This window comes from Bombina bombina, chromosome 1 (assembly GCF_027579735.1).
Source record: "Bombina bombina isolate aBomBom1 chromosome 1, aBomBom1.pri, whole genome shotgun sequence".
NCBI classification, from domain to species: Eukaryota; Metazoa; Chordata; class Amphibia; order Anura; family Bombinatoridae; genus Bombina; species Bombina bombina.
Genome location: NC_069499.1, coordinates 536,379,765 through 536,395,051, shown reverse-complemented (window position 1 = coordinate 536,395,051; position 15,287 = coordinate 536,379,765). Strand labels below are relative to the sequence as shown.

The following is a 15,287-nucleotide window of genomic DNA, read 5'->3' as shown; positions in this document are numbered from 1 at the left end:
AAGAGAATGACTGGGTATGGTAGTGAGGGGAGGAGCTATATAGCAGCTCTGCTGTGGGTGATCCTCTTGCAACTTCCTGTTGGGAAGGAGAATATCCCACAAGTAATGGATGATCCGTGGACTGGATACACTTAACAAGAGAAATACATTTTAACAGTTTTTCACCACTAGAGGGTGTTAGGTCACGTGTGTCATATATATAACACTGTGCTCACGCACGCGGAGTTACCTCGCACTGATTTGCTAAAATGCAAGTCTGTCAAAAGAGCTGAAATAAGAGGGTAGTTTGCAGAGGCTTAGATACAAGATAACCAGAGGTAAAAAGTATATAAATATAACTGTGTTGGTTATGCAAAACTGGGGAATGGGTAATAAAGGGATTATCTATCTTTTAAAACTATAAAAATTCTGGTGTAGATTGTCCCTTTAACCTGCTGAGTCATAAAATCATTTATTTGTTAAAGGGACACTGTACCCAAATTTTATCTTTTGTAATTCAGAAAGAGCATGCAATTTTAAGCAACTTTCTAATTTACTCCAATTATCAATTTTTCTTCGTTCTCTTGCTATCATTATTTGAAAAAGAAGGCATCTAAGCTTTTTTTTGGTTTCAGTACTCTGGACAGCACTTTTTTTATTGGTGGATGAATTTATCCACCAATCAGCAAGGACAACCCAGGTTGTTCACCAAAAATGGGCCGGCATCTAAACTAACATTCTTGCATTTCAAATAAAGATACCAAGAGAATGAAGAAAATTTGATAATAGAAGTAAATTAGAAAGTTGCTTAAAATTTCATGCTCAATCTGAATCACGAAAGAAAATTTTTGGGTACAGTGTCCCTTTAAGTAAAAAAACCTGCATTCATACACATTAGCCAGTCATCACCAATAACAAATAAATTAGTTGTCAGGTTTTATGTTAATGCTGTCACTGTATCTTGTGCTTCCATTAATATCTGTAAAATTCCTTGTAGAGGTTTTTTTTATTATTTTTAAAATAGCCTCTGTCAAGGTTTAACCAGCTATTCCGGAAATCATATACATAACTTTGGGGTGGTTCTACATAACAAAACTGCAGCAATTCTAATAGATTGGACTGGCTTAAAGGGACACTCAGGTCAAAATTCAACTTTCATTATTCAGATAGAGCATGCAATTTTAAACAACTTTACAATTGACTTCCATTAACAAAATGTGCACAGTCTTTTTATATTTAAACTTTTTGAGTCACCAGCTCCTACTGAGCATGTGCAAGAATTCACAGAATAAGCGTGTATGCATTTGTGATTGGCTGATGGCTGTCACATGGTACGTGTATGCATTTGTGATTGGCTGATGGCTGTCACATGGTACAGAGGGAGTGAAAATAGACATAACTTAAAATTGTCAGAAAAAAATCTTACTCATTTGAAGTTCAGACTAAGTGCTATTGATTTGTCTTGTTATCTTGCATTTGTTGATTATGCAAATCTACTGTGTTGACTGGTCCTTTAAATAAAAATAAAGTCAGAAAGCACCCATTCCATACAGAAGTTATGCTTTTCACTCTCCATACAACCCTTATAAAACAGAGGGCTTAGGGATAAATGTGCCCAGTGCATTCCAGCTCAATGTGTTGTACGTTATATTACTAAAGAGGTTACTATCCAGACAAAGACAAAACAAGTTTTTAAGGTGTATAAGGTGTATAGCTGAAAGAATGATGTACAAGATATATACCTTGGTATATTATGAAGCAGTCTTTTGGCAAATCTTGGCGTGTAATGCAACCAGCATCTGCTCCTAGTAAAAAGAGAACTGCTGGCGGATTCTTCCGTATGGCATCCACTCCAGGTTTATAACCAATATCTAGGGCGGCAACCTGGCTAGCCACTCTGCATATGGAAACAATTTATTACATAGCCTGTATCAGTGCACGCAAACTGCATAGAAAGTGAATAAATTATATGCTAACAAAATCGAACTAGAAACTAAAATTTCCTTACATTTTCACATCCACCTCAGGAAAAGAAAAAAAAAAAAAGTCAAATTAAATATACACAAAGCCAAAATAAAAAGTACAATTTGAAATTTACATTTTACACAACATACAGACACAAACTCCCTGGTGTCTGTAGATATTGAATTGGACATAAAATGGAGGAACATTTACAAAGCAGCAGTACGGTGATATCATAAATAAATAGTACACTTACCTCTTTCAAGTGTACTATTTTATGCTTTTCTTTTGAATGTGCTAAAAGTTACTACTGCTCTCTAAGTGTGCCCTCCAGTGAGTGTTTACATGCAGCACATAGTTCTGTTGTATTATAACGTATAATCTGATGTGAGGTTTCAGTATCTAGCTTTGTGTGTCTGGGTCTTTATTGAACTCTTTCATTTACTTGTCAACAGCTATACACAGAGCAACTCTAATATGTGTGAAGCTGGACATCCATTTTAAAAGGATACTTTACCATGTATATAATATGTGACTTTAAAAAAAAATAATAATAATACTCAAGTAGTTTGTTACAAACAACCAAAAAAGTGTCAGCTCACCTGTGAAGAATATTCAGCACCTTCCATTCCTCACCAACAGCACTACTTGTCCTAGCATTTAGCGCTATAGCAGAGACCGCTGCATGGATAGCTGCTCCATCTTTACGTTGCAATATGCTGCTGCCAACTACCACCATAGGCTTTTTGGCTTGTCCAAGAACCTGTAAATAATTTTTTTTTTATTGCTACTAAAATTGTGGAAGGAATTTACTAACTATGGTCTCACAATCCATGTAAAAGACTGCAGAATGATTATTTCTGGGGCCGTCAAATTTATATCAAACTCAAGAGCCAATTAGACATTGTTATCTGTATGTAAGCATATCCAAGATCACATTTGTCCGTTAAACTTCCAAGTTTACAGCTAATGCAGTCACATGATCAACACTTTCATACAAGGTAAACACTAGCATAAGCTGTTGTCATTAAACTATGTTTTTCAGGCAGTTATAAACTCCTTTTCCTGCCAGGGTCCATGCTTATACACTATATGGCCAAAGTTATGTGGACAAGATCTATGGAGATTTCATGGCTGTGCTCGATTTTATGCACCCGATAACAATCAATGTGGCTGAAACACCTGAACTCAATTAGTAGGGTTTCCACATACTTTTGGCCATATAGTGTAACAAAAGCAGTAAACCTAAAGGAGATATGCTCTATCTGAATCATGAAAGAAAAAAAATTGGGTTCCGTATCCCTTAAATAATAAGCATATTATTCCGTTAACTTGTGAAGTAAATACTTACATTTTTTTTCTTGGGTTTGTACATTCACAAGTAACTGTCTAGTGGAAACTTGCAGTCTACTTTAAATATTTATGTATAAAAAAAAAAAAAAAAATTCTTAAATCAAAAAAATAAAAAATTAAGCTTTCATGATTCAGGTACAACATAAGATTTAAAGGAATACAAAACCCAAACTTTCTCTTTCATAATTCAAATAGCGCATGCAATTTTAAACAACTTTCTCATTTACTTCTATTATAATTTGTTCTTCTTTCTCTTGGTTTCGTCTGTTCAAAAGCGGGGATGTAAGCTTAGGAGCCTGCCCATGTCTGGAGCACTATATGGCAGCAGTTTTACAAGAATGTTTCCCATCTGCAAGAGCACCAGATGGCAGCACTATTTTCTGCCATGTAGTGATCCAAACTCTTACCTAGCTATCTCTAACAAAACAATACCATGGGAATGAAGCAAATTAGAAACTTTTTTTTTTTTTTTTTAATGGTATGCTTTGAATCACAAGAGAACATTTTGGAGTTTGATATTCCTTTAAAATTAAAAAATAAATAAAAAACCAGATTGAAAAAAATAATCTTTATAATTTATTTCCGTCATTATCAAAACTGGGCACAGTCTTTTTATATGCACACTCACTGTCTGAGGCACCAGTTCCTATTGAGCATGTGCAAGAGTTCAGTGTATACATAAGAGTTTGTGATTGGCTGATCCCTGTCACATGATCCAGGGGGGCAGGAAATGGAATACAATATTGAAGTTTGTCAGACTAAAAACATAATTTATATAAGAACTTACCTGATAAATTAATTTCTTTCATGGTGGCAAGAGTCCACGAGCTAGTTACTGATGGGATACACATTCCTACCAAATACATACACATACATTCCAAACCAAACATCAAATGCCTATAAATACACCTTCCACCTCACTCATACCCAAGTTAGTAAGGTGTATAAGGAGAAAAAGCATTAAAAAGAGTCACAGGATAAAAGGAAATATATGCTTACCTGATCAATTTATTTATTTTTCGATACAACGAATCCACGGATTTCATCCTTACTTGTGGGATATTCACCTCCTAGTCAGCAGGAGGCGGCAAAGAGCACCACAGCAGAGCTGTATATATAGCTCCTCCCTTCCCTGCCACTCCAGTTATTTGACCGAAGTTAGGAAGAGAAAGGAAAAGCCAAGGTGCAGAGGTGTCTGAAGTTTAACAAAAATATAACAACCTGTCTCAAAAGAACAGGGCGGGCCGCGAACTTGCATCGAAAAAGAAATAAAATTTATCGGGTAAGCATAAATTTCCTTTTCTTTTTCAAGATTCGACGAGTCAACGGATTTCATCCTTACTTGTGGGATACAATAACAAAGCTATAGTACACGGATGAAAAGGGAGGGACAAGACAGGGAACCTAAACGGAAGGCACCACTGCTTGAAGAACTTTCCTCCCAAAAACAGCCTCAGCAGAGGCAAAAGTATCAAATTTGGAAAAAGCATGAAGAGAGGACTAAGTTGCAGCCTTGCAAATCTGTTCAACAGAAGCATAACTCTTGAATACCCATGAGGAAGCCACAGCCCTAGAGAAAGGAGCCGTAACCCTCTCAGAAGGGTGCTGCCCAGTAGTCTCATATGCGAGACATATGATACTCTTCATCCCCAAAGAAAGAGAAGAACCCTTACGTCTGCCAGAAAAAAATCTACAACAAAGAAGAGGACTGACAAAAGTCCTTAGTCGCCTGAAGATAAAACTTCAGGGCCCGACCACAACTATATTGTGAAGAAGATTCTCCTTCTGGGAAGAAGGATTAGAACACAAGGAAGGAACAACAATTTCTTGGTTAAGGTTCCTATCCAAAACGACCTTAGGAAGAAAACCTAATTTTGTTCTAAACACAACCTTATCTGAGCGGAAAATAAGGTATCGAGATTCGCATTGTAGCGCCGAGAGTTCTTAGACTCTTTGCGCAGAAGAAATAGTAACCAGAAAAAGAACTTTCCAAGATAGCAACTTGATATCTAAGGAATGCATAGCGTCAAATAGAGCCCCTTGAAGACCTTTGAACACAGGCCTGACAAAAAGATTGTACATCTGGTACACCTGCTAGACGATTGTGAAGCAAAAAGGATAGAGCCGAAATTCGACCCTCTAGGGAACTAGCAGATAAACCCTTCTCCAGACCTTCCTGGAGAAAAGACAAAACACTAGGAATCCTAACACTACTCCAAGAGCAGCCCTAGGATGCACACCAATAAAAGAATCTATGCCAAATCTTATGGTAGATGTTTCTAGTTACAGGCTTACGAGCCTGAATCAAGGTCTCTATGACCTCTATAACAGAGAACCCACACTTGGATAAAATTAATCGTTCAATCTCCACGCAGACAGCTTCAGAGAAGCTAGATTTGGATGAAGGAAGCGACCCTGAATGAGAAAGTCCTTCCTCAACGGCAGTCTCCAAGGTGGTAGAGATGCCATCTCTATCAGGTCCGCATACCAAATTCTACGAGGCCATGCCGGTGCTATGAGTATCACCCATGCCTTCTCCTGTTTGAGTCGGGCAATTACCCGAGGAAGAAGTGCAAATGGAGTAAACGGGTATGCTAGATTGAAGTTCCAAGGAACCGCCGGAACGTCTATTAATTCCACTTGGGGGTCCCTGGATCTCGACCAGTATCTCGGAAGTTTGGCATTCCTCCAAGATGCCATTAGATCCAACTCTGGCTGTCCCCACTGGAGGATCAGCTTGGAAAATACCTCCGGATGGAGTAACCACTCCCCCGGATGGAACGTCTGTCTGCTCAAGAAATCCGCCTCCCAATTTTCTACTCCCGGGATGTGGATCGCCGACAGGCAACAAGAATGGGTCTCCGCCCATTGAATACGTTCGGATACTTCTGTCATCGCTAGGGAACTTCTTGTCCCCCCCTGATAATTGATGTAAGCCACAGAAGTTATATTGTCCGACTGGAACCTGATAAATTTGGCCACGGCTAGCTAAGGGCAGGCCAGAAGCGCATTTAGAACCGCTCTTAGTTCTAGAACGTGTATAGGGAGAACTGACTCTGATTGAGTCCAAAGTCCCTGAGCCTTCAGGGAGTTCCAGACAGTTCCCCACCCCAAAAGGCTGGCGTCTGTTGTCACAATTTCCCAAGCCGGCCTGCGAAAGCAGGTTCCCTGGGATAGATGATCCAGAGACAACCACCACTGAAGAGAATCCCTTGTCTCCTGAACTAGAGTTATCAGAGGAGACACGTCTGTATAATCCCCGTTCCAATACCTGAGCATGCTTAGCAGTAGAGGTCTGAGATGGAACGAGCAAAAGGGATGATATCCATTGTCGCCACCAACAGTCCAATTACCTCCATACATGGAGCCACCGGAGAGCGGACTGAAGGGCACGACAGGAATGTAACAACCTTGTTTTCCTGACCTCTGTCAGAAAAATATTTATCGACATGGAACCTATTATGGTCCCTAGAAGGTTACCCTTGTACTTGGAAACAAGGAGCTGTTTCCCAGATTTATCTCCCACCCATGAGTACACAGGAAGGATAATACCAGGTTGGTATGGGATCTGGTTTGTTGAAATGATGGTGCTTGAATTAGAATGTCATTCAGATACGGCGCGGTCGAAGAACAGCCAGAAGAGATCCCAGCACCCTTGAAATATGCCTGGAGCAGTGGCCATGCCGAGAGGAAACGCCATGCCTGAAAGTGGTTGCTACGAATGCAAACCTTAGAAATTTGAAACGGTCCCTGTGAATGGGAACATGCAGGCATGTCCCCTTTAGATCCACTGTGGTCATGAACTAACCTTCGAATCAGTGGAAGCATGAAACGTACAGATTCCATCTGAAAAGACGAAAACTCTTAGAAATTTGTTTAGAACTTTGAGGTCTAAGATCAGACTGAAGGTTCCCCCTTGTTTGGGAACCACAAACAGATTTGAGGAAAAAACCCTGATCTTGTTCCTGTGCTGGAACGTAACGATCACTCCCCTGGCAGAGAGATCCTCTACACAACGTAAGAACGCCTCTCTGTTTACCTGGTCTGCAGATAATCTTGCCGATAGGGTCAAAATTTCTGAATTCTAACTTATACCCCTGGGACACTATTTCTAAAGCTCAGGGATCCTGAACATCCCGCTCCCAAGCTTGAAAAAAAAAAAAAAAAAAAAAAAAAAAAAAAAAAGATAGTCCGCCCCCTACCAGATCCGGCTTCTCGGATCGGGGGCATGCTCATTCAGAGGAGATCCGAACAAGGTCTTACTTTTGAAAGGAATAGTAAGGATCTTAGTCGTAGAAGATACATCCGCGGACCAAGGCTTTAGCCATAAGGCCTTGCGGGCTAAGACCGAAAAACAGAATTTATGTTTACCTGATAAATTACTTTCTCCAACGGTGTGTCCGGTCCACGGCGTCATCCTTACTTGTGGGATATTCTCTTCCCCAACAGGAAATGGCAAAGAGCCAGCAAAGCTGGTCACATGATCCCTCCTAGGCTCCGCCTACCCCAGTCATTCGACCGACGTTAAGGAGGAATATTTGCATAGGAGAAACCATATGATACCGTGGTGACTGTAGTTAAAGAAAAAAAAAAAAAATTATCAGACCTGATTAAAAAACCAGGGCGGGCCGTGGACCGGACACACCGTTGGAGAAAGTAATTTATCAGGTAAACATAAATTCTGTTTTCTCCAACATAGGTGTGTCCGGTCCACGGCGTCATCCTTACTTGTGGGAACCAATACCAAAGCTTTAGGACACGGATGAAGGGAGGGAGCAAATCAGGTCACCTAAATGGAAGGCACCACGGCTTGCAAAACCTTTCTCCCAAAAATAGCCTCAGAAGAAGCAAAAGTATCAAACTTGTAAAATTTGGTAAAAGAGTGCAGTGAAGACCAAGTCGCTGCCCTACATATCTGATCAACAGAAGCCTCGTTCTTGAAGGCCCATGTGGAAGCCACAGCCCTAGTGGAAGGAGCTGTGATCCTTTCAGGAGGCTGCCGTCCGGCAGTCTCGTAAGCCAATCTAGTTAAACACTAAAAAACTCTAAGCCATCTCCGTGGAGATGTTGCCTGTACAACGGCAAAGAGAATGACTGGGGTAGGCGGAGCCTAGGAGGGATCATGTGACCAGCTTTGCTGGCTCTTTGCCATTTCCTGTTGGGGAAGAGAATATCCCACAAGTAAGGATGACGCCGTGGACCGGACACACCTATGTTGGAGAAAACCCGAACTCTTAGTTGTCAACTTAAAGACCTGCAAAGAAGCGTCTATAATAAAGGCATTAACCAGTTTCATAGCTATTATCCGATCTTGTATCTCCTCCAATGCAGTCTGACTGAAACAACTCAGTCATATTGTCTAATCAGTATGCCACCGCACCCGTGATGGTAATTTAATCCATAAGGATCTCGAGGCGCTGACAATATTATTAAAAAAGGCCATCCAGCACCTGGATGCGAGCAACAACCTTTGAGCTGTAAAGCCACATGACCACTGAAATCGAACCTGCAACCCTTGGGTTGCTACAGAGTTAAGCTCTAGTGTCATAGCAGTTGTCGAGCTACCTGACCGGCTATATGCAGTTATGTGTGTTTTTATACAATCCTGAAGTCACAAAGGATGAACTAGCAAAAAAAAAGAGATTCAATTCTTAATAAAATTTTCACACAAAAAGTGGCACTGTCTCTTCAGAATATAAAAGAGCATCTTATTTCTGTCATGCAGAACCAGACCAATATTAATGTCAATATTGCAGTAACTAGACATTGTTAAGGACATCAAAGCAATGTCTATGCAAGGAACCGCAGAGCACTGCCTGCAGGTGAGCAATAATTGCATACACTATATGGAAAGGATTGACCGGTGTCACCAGACTACTAACAGTCACAGTAGAAGGAGTATACAAAATCCAACACAAGCAAATATGTTACTATCTCTTTAAATTTTAAAAGGGATAATATTTTTCCTCTATAATAACTTGCAGAAATAAAGAGTGAAATATTGAAATCCTCTTATTTCTGTGACAGAAATTAGACATTGCTATATACATTAAAGCAACCCAGTCTTGTGCTGCAAGGAACCGCAGAGCACCGCATATGGCAGAAAGAAAAATCTTTATTTCATGTGTACACTTGTTCCCTGTTAAGTATCAAGCTGTATTATACCATAAACAGCAGAATGTATCAAATAAAAGGGACCCCACAAAAAAACGGTACTGTCTCTTTAACTGAAAAAAGGAACGTCATTCTAGATGTAACTTGGTTCCATTCCAAGTCATAATGAATGAAAGAAAGCACTACTGACTCTTTAAAGGGACAGTCTAGGCTAAAATAAACTTTCATGATTCAGATAGAGCATGTAATTTTAAACAATTTTCCAATTTACTTTTATCACCAATTTTACTTTGTTCTCTTGGTATTCTTAGTTGAAAGCTTAACCTAGGAGGTTCATATGCTAATTTCTTATACCTTGAAGCCCACCTCTTTCAGATTGCATTTTAACAGTTTTTCACCACTAGAGGGTGTTAGTTCACATATTTCATATAGATAACACTGTGCTCGTGCACGTGAATATATCTGGAAGCAGGCACTGATTGGCTAGACTGCAAGTCTGTCAAAAGAACTGAAAAAGGGGCAGTTTGCAGAGGCTTAGATACATGATAATCACAGAGGTTAAAAGTATATTATTATAACTGTGTTGGTTATGCAAAACTGGGAAATGGGTAATAAAGGGATTATCTATCTTTTAAAACAATAAAAATTCTGGTGTAGACTGTCCCTTTAATTAGTAGAGACACCCCATATATGAACCATTACGGTAAAAATGAAAACAAATGGGGGGGGCGGAGCAAGCTCTGCATCTGAGCTGTCACCTCTCAAAGCTCCGGACATCTACGGATAATTTATACATTTACGACCGCTCAGTGCAGCTCAATTTTCTTCTAAGTGGGGGAGTATGTTCTAGGGAGACAATTCTAGCACCCTGCAACCTGACCACAGAAGACTACCATAAGTTATCGCCACATTTGCAGTCGCAGTAACTACCAGGGATCGGCCATCTTGCTATTCACGTGGCGACCTAGCTATACTTTGCAGTGAAACATGGAAGAAATCAATACGGCTATACTATCTCAGCTGGCAGCTTTTGGCGACTTGATGAGACTCAAATTCGCTGATCTAAGAGGAGTGCTTAGGGACTGCACTAAACTGCCAGCATCTTTACCAGACCCGAAGGCGGACCTAAAGTCTCCAGCGACCCATGTCTTAACGCCACAGCGTATTGAGCCGGAAATCACAGAGAGCCTTCATGGGCAGGATAACCAACCTAAGATAACAGAGATGGAACTGACAAGGAAGACCTTTCCGGACCTATCGAAAACAGCTGGAGTGACTTTACCCCTGACTGCCCTGGATGGGGATGCTGCTGGCTTCAATTCTCCACATGCTGCAGTAGATACTCGCCTGCAGGGTCAGAAAAAATAACAGCCACACCAAAATCACATCCGCCTTACTCTATAGCACGGAGGAGCTATGGTTCAAGCAGAGACTTTCATATCTCCAGGTTGCGAACGGAACAGTTAATTGTTGTGGGTTCCATGGGAGAGCCCTCTCTGTTCATAGCATGCAGGTTTGTGCCCGACACCTTACTCTCTACGCTGTACTAATACAAATACGTTATCTCCCACTGGGTCAGACTTGTGCCTTACATTGTGGTACCGCCTTGGGGTAGGTTGAAGCACGAAAGGTCTCCATGGCAGTCAATGGAGTTACTCACATTGAAAGGAGGGTGACACTGTAAAAATTATGTTATTATATTTTTCTCTTTGTAACTGAGGACCCCATGAGGGATTTCATATGGACATTCGGTTACACTGCTACTTCTCCTATCCTGGACAACCTTACTTTGTGGACTGTGAGGGTGTCTACTATATGTTTCACTAAAACTTTAATAATAGAGATCCACAAAGTTTATTTGCCACAGTTTTGCTTTTTATTTTCTTAGCTGTTGGGATTACTTTTATAATGGCTAAACATCTGTTCTGGGTCTTATTGTTCACTGTGCTCTGTATTTGTTTACTATTTTGCACATTACACAGTCACATATGCTTTAATCAAGTGAGAGATGCACATCCCAATTCCTACTCTTTTACACAGCCAAAAGCTCCTATACACAAGTTACTTGGTTCAGAACATTCATTACTGCGAATGAAGTAATAGTTACTGCTTCAGCAATATTTGTTTTCGCTTTATACCCTCTCACTTTTCGCACAGCAAACTGTAGCCCTAATGCCTCTCTTTTTATGACAACTCTACTATGGACCCACATAACCTATAAATAGCCCCATAATCAGTTTGATAAACCTGTTAAGCATGACAGGATTGATAAGTTTGATAGGCTTTATGGTTATTTATCACAGGTGATAGGCTGCTCACATGTGTCCTTACTTCCTTTTTATTATTGAAGCCTAACCTTCATATGTTTCACAAGGGTTTAACTACAGAGATTACTGGTAACTTACATTATTTTTTTTTTATTTTATTTTTTTTCATTTTTTTTTTTTTTTTTGGTATGGCTGTTTTTTTTTTTTTACTATAAACTCCCATCCCAATATGGGTTTGGGGGGTCTTGAGCATATACTTTGTATTTTTTTTTTATTTTATTTTTACTAGCCACTAAATAGTATTCTCATCTATTTAACCTATAAGGGCTCTATTATTTATTGGAGGAGACATGTTCACAACTTACCTCCTAACTCAATACCAACCCTTATGTGAAAACCCCTAACTTTCGCTTAGATTCCTAATGACACATCGATGATACACTACCACCAGCATATCAGGGCCTTCAATATCACCCGCCCCAGTCCCAAGTGAATGTCTTTTTCCCTTATCCTACCACTACCTTTTATAGCTACCTAGGGACAAATACAACTATTCACACAACGTTAGCTAATTTTATATATCATCTTCTTGTGGTGTCGTGGGTAGTAACTCATGTGTATCTTGGGGTCCCATGGAGCCCTATTTATTTATTTATTCCCAGCCTGCAGTGCCAACCCAGCTATGAGAAGCCCGAATATATGCACGTGGAAGAATTGATGTTTATAATGTTTGGTTGCATATGTTTCATGCTTAAGCTTTGGTATTAAGTAATATATTGTCTACACTGTTCTACATCTGTTATACCCTTATCTGAGTTTCTACACCAGGTAACTTAGTTTACATTAGTTTACCCTCCCTTATACATGGTTTTGCCAGGAGCCACCTTCCCTCATTCCATATTCAGCATCCCTAGTGACCCAAAACCTCTCCCAGGCGGATAATCTCTAACTCCGCTACCACACCTCCCCTTACCCTTCTCTCATCTAGAGCGGCTCTTGCCCGCTGAATCTCCCTTCCCCCAAATAAAACCGTGATACTAACCCCCCATTTTGCTCCAATTTTCTCTTATTAGATAAATGATTCTATGCTTACCACAGCAATCTAGGGACCATTCTTATCCTTTCTAAGTTAAAGGTTATAAAATGAGGTTTCACTATTATATGTTCCAAATACCCATATCTATTACACATTAGTTTTCTTACCCTTAACTCTATATATCATACATTTTAGGATCCACATCAGACATACTGTTATATCCCTTATCTGAAACTACTTTCTTATTATTGAATTTGTTACATTGTATAGCAAAAGCTCTCATTTGCATATATCTAACATCACTGTGGGTTAGTCACAGTAATTATGAATGCAATACTGGTTTTTTTAATGTTGTAAAGCAACTATACTTTCTGTATGAGAATTGTATGGATATTTTTTTTTTCAAGTCTGATTAGTATTTGGACATATTTTCTGTTTTGATGTTGTCATTTATTGCCTCAATAAAAAAATTGACAAAAAAAATATGAAAACAAATGGAGTAGGGCTGTTAATCTGTGTAACTTCAAACCGGAGCACACAGAAAACAGCGTGTAAACTTTACACTATGATTGCAAGGAAAGCATTCAAGTATTATGTTGATAACCCTTGTGTCAGTGAAAGTAAGACTGACCATAAGGGTATGCAACACACCCCAGCTAATAGCCCATCAGTGCACAATGCGTTCCTGGAACGGCATAAAAAGGGCGCATAAAACTTTCTGAAAGATAGCCTAGCTCCGCCCATCGTGGGCGTATCAGGCTGAAACACTCGGACGGCAAATTGACAAATATGGAGCCGCCTGCATAGAACAACTCCAAGTCCTGCCCATCGTGGGCATATTAGACCATAACTCCCGGGCGGCCAACTCCAAGATGGAGCCCTGTGTGTCTGGTATTAACCCAAAGTTAAAACACTTTGAACCGCAAGAGAGCCTAATAATTCTACTGTCTCATTACAATACTATGACCCCCTGAAAGCAAACCACCCGATCGGCCAGTATAATACCGATATCTGGAGTGTGGAGTTCCCATAACATAAACAGTAGCTATCACCCAGGTTGCCTATTAGATAATACCACTACGAAAGAAAACTAACACTGTCCCAGCGCCAGAGTATGTGAAACAGTCCCAACACAATCAGAGCCCTATCATATCTCAGCTCTTGAAAAGTGACTGTAAGAAGTGCAGTGCTCACTTTCTTCTGCTTGGATTGTGTCCCCAGAAATCAGAAAGTTAGCACTTACCTGGAATGCTGCGCGACAGCATGGCAGTCCAGCAGGTTTTCAGAGGATAGATATATATATATAAAATCTATATATAAAATCTATATATATATATATATATATATATATATATATATATATATATATATATATATATATATATATATATATATATATATATAATATATAAAATTATATATATATAAAATCTCTATATCTCTATTGCTGTGCTGTGGTGCTCTTTGCCGCCTCCTGCTGACCAGGAGGTGAATATCCCATAAGTAAGGATGAAATCTGTGGACTCGTATCTTGAAAAAGAAATGAGCTTTATAAAAAAAAAATCATAACCCCCCCAAAAAAATGGGTGTCTCTTGGACTCTCGCCACCATGAAATCAATGAATTTATCAGGTAAGTTCTTACATAAATTAGGTTCTCTTTCATATAGGTGACAAGAGTCCATGAGCTACTTACTGATGGGATATAATACCCAAAATTTATGCTTACCTGATAAATTTCTCTCTTGTAGTGTATCCAGTCCACGGGTTCATCCATTACTTGTGGGATATTCTCCTTCCCAACAGGAAGTTGCAAGAGGACACCCACAGCAGAGCTGTCTATATAGCTCTTCCCCTAACCCCCACCTCCAGTCATTCGACCGAAGACAAGTAAGAAAAAGGAGAAACTATAGGGTGCAGTGGTGACTGTAATTTAAAAAATAAAAACACCTGACTTAAAGTGACAGGGCGGGCCGTGGACTGGATACACCACAAGAGAAACAGAATTTATGTTTTCCTGATAAATTTCTTTCTCCTACGGTGTATCCGGTCCACGGCTTCATCCTTACTTGTGGGATATTCTCAATCCCTACAGGAAGTGGCAAAGAGAGCACACAGCAAGAGCTGTCCATATAGCTCCCCTCAGGCTCCGACCCCCAGTCATTCGACCAACGGTTAGGAGAAAAAGGAGAACCATAGGGTGCAGTGGTGACTGTAGTGTACAAAAAATAAATTTAAACCTGACCAAAATGCCAGGGCGGGCCGTGGACCGGATACACCGTAGGAGAAAGAAATTTATCAGGTAAACATAAATTCTGTTTTCTCCTACATTGGTGTATCCGGTCCACGGCTTCATCCTTACTTGTGGGAACCAATACCAAAGCTTTAGGACACGGATGAAGGGAGGGAACAAGTCAGGTAACCTAAACGGAAGGCACCACTGCTTGTAAAACCTCTCTCCCAAAAATAGCCTCCGAAGAAGCAAAAGTATTGAATTTGTAAAATTTGGCAAATGTATGCAGTGAAGACCAAGTCGCTGCCTTATAGATCTGTTCAACAGAAGCCTCATTCTTGAAAG

The 15,287-nt window shown here is 40.0% G+C and overlaps 1 protein-coding gene across 1 annotated transcript in view; it reads right to left on the bottom strand.

Moving 5' to 3' along the window:
- The window catches only part of NDUFS1 (NADH:ubiquinone oxidoreductase core subunit S1), a 219,565-nt gene that overhangs the window by 53,257 nt on the left and 151,021 nt on the right, over positions 1 to 15,287 (bottom strand). The window contains exons 14-15 of the mRNA XM_053698653.1: positions 2,544 to 2,704; positions 1,722 to 1,876 (exon numbers count right to left, since the gene is read on the bottom strand). Coding sequence (XP_053554628.1) covers positions 1,722 to 1,876; positions 2,544 to 2,704 — 316 coding nt within the window. The remainder of the gene's footprint in view (positions 1 to 1,721; positions 1,877 to 2,543; positions 2,705 to 15,287) is intronic.